General features: G+C 36.8%; 1 protein-coding gene across 1 annotated transcript; it reads right to left on the bottom strand.

The window, feature by feature from the left end:
• Positions 1–2,380: 2,380 nt before the first annotated feature.
• On the bottom strand, positions 2,381–5,030 carry CER1 (cerberus 1, DAN family BMP antagonist). The gene is made up of 2 exons (XM_063423745.1): positions 3,761–5,030; positions 2,381–2,914 (listed from the first exon to the last, which is right to left on the bottom strand). Exons 1-2 carry the CDS (start codon positions 4,286–4,288, stop codon positions 2,621–2,623), a joined length of 822 nt encoding a protein of 273 aa, XP_063279815.1. The 5' UTR covers positions 4,289–5,030; the 3' UTR covers positions 2,381–2,620.
• Between the last annotated feature and the right edge of the window lie 2,414 nt (positions 5,031–7,444).

Below are 7,444 nucleotides of genomic sequence, written 5' to 3'. Positions count from 1 at the left end.
TGTAAGGTAGGTTTGCACAAGGATGCTCTAAAATAGAATGAATCAGCAACATTTCCATTGCAGCATAGCTGCACTGGAAAAGCTTTTGTTACAGAAAGCATGCAAGCTCTAAGCAGACACAACCAGGGTTTATTGCTATAATATTACTACTGAAAGCATCCATATAGTGATAGGGATCACACCATTCACCTTTCTGATACACAGTGTTCTGCCAGTAGAGGTGGTCATTATGCACAGAGAGCAAAATCCTGTTGGGCCCTGGATAAAACATATTCCTAATATGGATTTTTTAAACACTGAGGAATCTGATCCAATTAACACATTGATTGATTTTGCAAAATACTCTGCTAATTACATGCAACCAGTCATTGCTGGGTTAATTAAACAAGCATCCAAAAAACCTACAGCACTAATCTAATTAGCAATTACTACAGCTGTCATTACCTCTTTTCACCTACTCTTAAGCTGTGCAAATTCACACTAAGAATCTAGTCCTGCAAACTCCTGACATGAATAGTTTTCTTTGACTGTAATAATGCTTCAGCACAGAGAAGAAGCCTAATTTAAAAATTAGGCTGAATACTTTGCAGTCCACTTCGGTTCAGACATACGCACGATAAACTCATAGTATATCTGTCAGTTTTGTCAAAATTACAAGATTGGAAGATTTTTCTTTTTAATTGACATGTAGGAGTGTGTGTAGGTCCTACCTTCAAGTGGTTGCCTGCTAGTATCAAGCCTAAAAACATGTTCTTCAGAAGAGAAAAGGAAAATAAAAAAAAAAGAAAAAAAAAAAAAGTGGATGAACATTTTTATATATTCAGACAGCTTTAAAACATTTGTCAAATGTTCAAAGTAAAACATATCAGAACACGTGGCTTTTCAGATTTAAAAAAAAATCATCAATAAAGAGAAAATAGTTGAAAACTTTAATGCTGTATGTGCTTTTCTTCCTTAGGCTTGATTAAAAATGAACACAAATTTTCACACGCAATACAGGGATTATAAGACCTTCATAGCTAGTTGGAATGGCATCATATATCATGCCATAGCATATAAACAGCCATGTATAGTTTTCACATCAGTCCTTCATGTAAAAGTATAGAGAGAAGACTTTTTTGAGTTTTAGTATGCAATTTTTTATTATTTAAAAACCAGTTTATATGTAATGAAAGCTAACTATATGAATGAACTAATCTTCAGTTCATTCACTGCAAGTGACCTGTAGAAGCAAACAGCTTCACACCCAGTATCAGAACATAATTCAGATGAAATTTTTAGTGTATTCAACATGGGCCTTGGACACCAAAGCCATGTTGCACATGTTTTCTGAAAGAATATTAAGATACTTCTAATACCATTGCAGTTCAAATACAAGGAATCATTCACCCAGCCTCTGAATTTGACCTTGAATAAGCTATATCAATAGTGATTTCCAATACCCTAAAAAAGAGCTTTGACAGTTTAAGAACAGTGGCCAAGGTATGAGAGCAGATTCCCAGAGGACTGAAAAAACTGGCATAGAAATATGCTGAACTCTGTTCCTGAAAGCTGATCTCTGTCTGGTGTGCCAGGTCTGCAAGAGAAATCCAGGAAGAAGCAGCTGGAGAGAGCTGGAAAGCCAGCAGTTCAGCTAATAGTCACTGGTGCTGTGTTGCCTAGCAGTAGCCTCCAGTAGCTTCCTCGCAGGGTTGTCTCAGCTGTTCCTGTAAAGTTGTTAAGGTATTGCTGAAAGATCTTTCTCAGATCTTCTGTCACATAAATGCCTTTTCTGCTTTAGTTTAAGCATGGAGAACATTATTAAAACTTTATCTTAGATTCATTGACAACATTAAAATTCATTGGACTGGAAAATGTGAATTGTCTTTCCACAGTGGATTTAAATGACAGCACTGTATTCATCTGTGATGTTTTCTGTAGGAATATGGCATTTTAATTTTTTTTTTCTCCTTCTGTAGATGAGTACTTTGAGTAAAAATAAAGGTGCAGAGTGAATGCAGGCATGTGGAAAAGAGAACAAATGGTTTCTATGGCAAAGTACCTTTTGCCATTATCTGTTGGTGTAAATTGTGTGGTGTATTAGTTTTCAGTGAGAACTGAACTCCAACTGGGATCAATCAGTATGACATTACCTAGTCACAGCTTTCTATGTACCTCATGTGCATTTATGTTTAACACTCTCCAGCCATTATCTTGATGTAAAAGTAGACCTATTTTTGTAGGCGACAGACTAAAATCTTTGTTACCAATAGAGCTATATTGGCATTCCCTGCAAGCAAAGGCAATGAAAACAAGTCAACATTCGGGTTTTGCACAGAAAAATCATGTTAGTTCAGCCTTTGTTTACACCTTAGAAACAGTGATAGGAGGGGTGGAAAACTTTTACCTTTTCCCTTGTTAAAGTAAGACCTTTACACATAAGCCCAGTAATTTCACATCCTTTTCCTTAACAGCTGCAAGGAAACATTTGTTACATTTTAGGTGAAGTCATTGTTGAAACAAACATCTTGTAGAAAGACTACATGTTTAATGTTTTTTTGTACTAGAGTACAAAAACAACTTGTTTGAGTTTTTTCATTGGCAGGTTCTTATGATCAAATTAAGAGGTACTTTGCACAGGTTAATTGTGCTCATGTACATTTTCATACAAGTCTGACAGTAGAGATCCAGTCACAGGGTCTTTAATCTTCCGAGTTTCACATTTACACTCTTCTACAAGCATGATTTCTTTGACCACTGGAACAGAATCAGTGCAGTTGAGATCCAGGCGCTTCATGGAGAACTTGCTGGGCAAGCAGTGAGAACAAAAGGTATAAAGATGATCTTCTGAACCAGGAACATGAAAAGAACTACATTTTCCAAAACACAGATTATTCTGTACTGTCATCTTCTCACAGCTGTTATGAGTAACAACCTGAAACAGAAAACAGTTTAATGTTTTTGATGCAGAAATGGCCCCTGGACTTTGCTGGAACAAAAAAAAAAAAAAAACCAAAAAAACAAAAAAAAAAACCCAAAAAAAAACCCAAAAAAAAAAAAAAGAAAAAGAAACACTGCACTTTTTTCTTATCAGAGAAAATTAGCTCTGGATTTGAAAGGATATGGTCCTTGATGGATCGTGATTACAGAAACGCTGAGAATATTGACTTACAAGGAATACAGCACTTTTACCTATACTGTTTGTGTGTCTTGATGTTACAATGTGACAGAATGGCTTCATCTATGCATGGGACAATTTACCAGTTCTCTGAAATTCTTAGCACAGAATTAGACATAAGCATCAGTTTTCTAATTAATACGGGAGAAAACAGTCCTTGCTTAGCAGCTTTTCCTGTAAATACTTGTCCTGAGAGTTTTTATATGCACACACACATGTGTGTGTCTGTATACACATACTTATTTATACATATATATATGGAGAGAGAGATCATAATTCAAATCTACAGACAATTGAGATGTATATTTATTGAATGGATAATTACTCATCATTTCCCTGCCTGCTTAGAGTATGTCCAAATATCTGTGCGTAAAAATAATAAACACCTCTATAAAAACTGAGTCTGCAGCTTTCCAGTGCTGCAGTTTAGCAGTTTGCCTCATCAGACTAAAACTTTTTCATCAGTGCCTTTCAGCCAATTATCACGAGCAAGTGTTCTGAAGCCCTTTGACTAAGCCACTTAAATAACCCGTGTTGCTTTTGTTGCTGATTACAAGAGACAGAGGAAAGGCATGTCTGTTGATCTTGGATACTTGTTCTTACCTGAGCAAAAGGCAGGGTCCTGCAGTTTTCTTGGTTCATTTCATTGGTCTTGATTGGCAACACGACCTCTTCAGATGCTGAATTTTTCTTTAACATGAAATGGTCCCAGAATTTCTTGGCATCTTTTCTGTAGAGAAATTCAGACTCTCTCTGGCTGGAATAATAGGGTGGAGAGAAGTTTTCCACAGGAGAGGTCTCTCTGGGTGCAACCCAGGTTCTCGGGTTTTGGTTTGTATGGAGTCCTGCATTGGGAAGTATGAATCTAGACATTTTTTTCTCCTCTTTCTTCTCACTTCCAGATGCTGTCTTTGGAACTGATACAAAAAAGCTTGGTAATTTCAGGGTCTCTTCAACTCCTACTGGGCTCTCGCTTACTAGCTCAGGAGGACTTTGACTTTCAAACAACTTTTTGTCCAGGTAGAGAAGGTGGTAAAAAGGTCTTCTGCTTTTCCTTTGCTGTGAATGTCTCAGTAGCTCTGTGGCTCCAAGACATGAGAGCACTAACACCTGGAGGAGAAGCAGTGACATGATCCAGGAAAGGGCAGCCCTGTAGACCTGCTGCTTTTGCAGTGAATGTAGTATGCTAGCTTTATACAAGAACCCAGAGTCAGATTATGGCAGAGGAGAGGAGGGCTCAGGGAAGACCCTGGTGGGGCTAATTGCATTCATTTACTGTAGATTACAATTATGATAGGGAAGTTTGTGCTAATTAAACTCTGCTTTCAATCTAGGTTATGTGTATTAGAAGCTCCTATCTAAAATCTAGTAACCCAGGATGTTGGGGAGGACAGAAGGAGTCAACAGGAGGAAATGTTTGGATAAGGTGTCTAGTTTAGGCTGAGGAAGTAAACATTTGAGGTTGTGTATTAGAATGTTCAATGTGGACTTCATTGTTTATTTTGACTTTTCATTCTATATAGCCAGAGACTGTCAAAACAGGGAGTGTTATTTCATTGCAATAGGAAAAGGCAAGCTGATTAAAGTTTGCTGAAAACAGTAAACTCAGTCTGGAGAATGTGTTTTCGAAAGTCTAACTTTGAGCTTTCAGATTTGGGATATGACCCAAGGTCTACATGACCAACAGACTGCTGCTCAGACAGTCAGAGGAATCTGTCAGGAGGCACATTTCATTTTTCTCACAGCTGGTTTGCAGCTGCTGGAGTGCAGACATGCCACGAGCACGGAGCAGAAGGTCCCAGAGTGGAGGTGGAGATACTCTGCTTCCTGGGTTTTCAAAGATTATCCAACTGTGCCACATTTTGTTCAGGCACCAAAGCCACTCCAGCCATCCCATAAAGTGATAATGATAAATGAACATTTGAATAGAACATGTTTAAAAATATACATTTATGATTGTAGCTATCAAAGTCTCAACAGAAATGCCTAAAGACTACTAGACCTTAAAACAGAGACCTCTTTATCATGTTATGCAACATGTAAAAAAAAAATCTGCTAGAACAGCACATCGAGAAAAGTTTTGGGAAAAAGTTATTTTCAACAAACATTGCAAACAGTGATCCTAATATAAAAATGCAAAAAATAAATTCTTCTTCAGATAATTTGCCATTTAGGTACTTTAATCTCCACACTCTTGTTCCTACCGAAGTCTATCAATAGACTCTAAAGTTCGTATTATTCTTGAAAAATTATTTTGTGTGTACTAGATGTATGAAGTTACTTGACTTTAATTTATTGCCCTGAACTGCAGTTTGAATCCTCACACCATATCTGTGTTCACCAACAGTTTGAACTGAAGATGTTGACTTTTGTAACTGAAACATCTTGTATCTGATGTGTATTGGTAACAGTCACTCAAAACTATTCAGCAATCACAAGAATATTAAATTTTGAGTTTTCCTTCTTTTCATCTCTGTTTTAGTTGCTGAAGAGCCCTAAGATTAGGCTGATATTCAGACCTGTGTTTTATATTGTATTATATTGTATTATGTTGATGCAGAGAATCTGACACATTTGCCAATGCCTTTCAAACGTGAAATTTAGCTGTTTGAAGCAAGATACACATTTGCAGGTCATCTAAGGATGTCTCTGATAATGCACAGATAAAAATTAAGTAATTTGTAGAACTGGAATGATTTGGCTTCCCAGGCTATCTAAACTAAACTGGCCTGGGTTATTGCTTTAGTGTAAATGTGAACAAGGAATATATAAATATCTTAGTATTGACAGATATGTAGAGATGTTTTGATGTTTTGCTGCTAATGTTACATTGCAGGGCAATGGCAATAAAAAAATACTCTTCAGGATCAGAATCCATTCTTGGTATATATCATTCTGTCCTGTAACATTAAGCAAGAAGAAAAGCCTTTGAGGCCCTCAGATGTATATGCACAAATTATTATTTACAGATGGGTAGGTAAGAAGACTGAAGCAAAATGGTGTCAGCAAGTCACTGCTCCACAACCCAAAGGCTGATAAAACAGCTCTGTTCACTCCTAGGTCAAGCCAGTTCTAGTTCCTGGGGTTTGGATGGTTTTACCTAAGATCTGATGAGACCCAAAAGCAGCATGCCAGCTCTAGTTCTGCTGAGAAAGTCTAATACTCTTCCTTCATGCCTATAATAGGATGCTATGGTTGCTTTCTACGAGGCAAAGTTGGTAAAACATATCTTACCATATGTGTTACATCTGAGCATGGTTTGTTCAACATCTGAATGTTGCCATCATCTGTTTTGAAGTCAGCTGCCTATATTACTGTGTAGAGGTAGCAGGTCTCCCCTCGGCCTCTCTGCTTAGGCAAGAGCCTGCCTGCATTACAGGGAAGGCATCCCAGCTCAGACAGCAAGCTCAGATAGTCATTCTGAAGTTAAAAATAACAAGCATTTGCAAGTCTCTTTGTGGTGATATCGTCTGCATAGACTAATAATTGACTATAGGGATTGGACTAGGCACATAATCATTATGTTCCAAATAGACCTAATCTCAGTTTTCTACCAAAAAAAAAAAAAAAAAAAAAAAAAAAAAAAAAAAAAAAAAAAAAAAGAGCTGTTTCTTTCTGAAAACTTGTCTTCCTGCCTGATTCCCTTTCATATAAGCATAACATGTTTTCACTGTATTCTAGTTGTTAAATCTTATGGCTATATGCAGAAGTGTCTCTCAAGCAGGCTTTGGTTTGCCTTCATAGTAGCAATTTATTCAGGACATTCTGTTTTCACTAGAAATAGTCACTGTGAATGCTTGCCCATCCTTTTAAAAGTGTCAGGCTTATAGATGATGAGTGCTATGCAAATGCAAAGTGGTATTATTCATTTGTTTCAAAGCTGGAGTTTACTCAGTCATTAATGGACATTTTCTATGCTGCCAGTTGATGCCTAAAAATAATTCTTGGGCAGTGTTTGAATTACTTGCCTTCTGCTGAGCTAAATAGTCTCATCATATCATGATTGATGATAAAATAATTAAAATGGATTTTATATATAGTCCAATTCAATATGTTATAATTTTCAAAACACATCCTATGTAGACAAACTTGTATCCAGATATATCTTTCACAGATCCCATATGAGCACCTCAGAACTAATGAATTATCACTATGCAGCTTATTCTCCAGTAATTGTATTTATCAAAGAAGGCCATCTGTGGTCTTTGTTTTAGTGAGTTTCACGAAAACAGATCACATACAGGCCTTATGGGAAATTTTAAATTATGAAATCAAGAGTCTTTTGAT

The sequence above is a fragment of the Prinia subflava genome, chromosome Z (genome assembly GCF_021018805.1).
Source record: "Prinia subflava isolate CZ2003 ecotype Zambia chromosome Z, Cam_Psub_1.2, whole genome shotgun sequence".
In the NCBI taxonomy this organism is placed as follows: Eukaryota; Metazoa; Chordata; class Aves; order Passeriformes; family Cisticolidae; genus Prinia; species Prinia subflava.
Note: the sequence above shows the minus strand (reverse complement) of the source record. Positions and strands in the feature narration are given on the sequence as shown.

Coding starts and splice junctions, on each gene's coding strand:
- CER1 (XM_063423745.1), bottom strand. CDS start 4,288: ATGTCACTGCTTCTCCTCCAGGTGTTAGTGCTCTCATGTCTTGGAGCC. Junction 2,915..3,760: donor GGACCCTGCCTTTTGCTCAG/GTAAGAACAAGT, acceptor TTTCTGTTTCAG/GTTGTTACTCATAACAGCTG.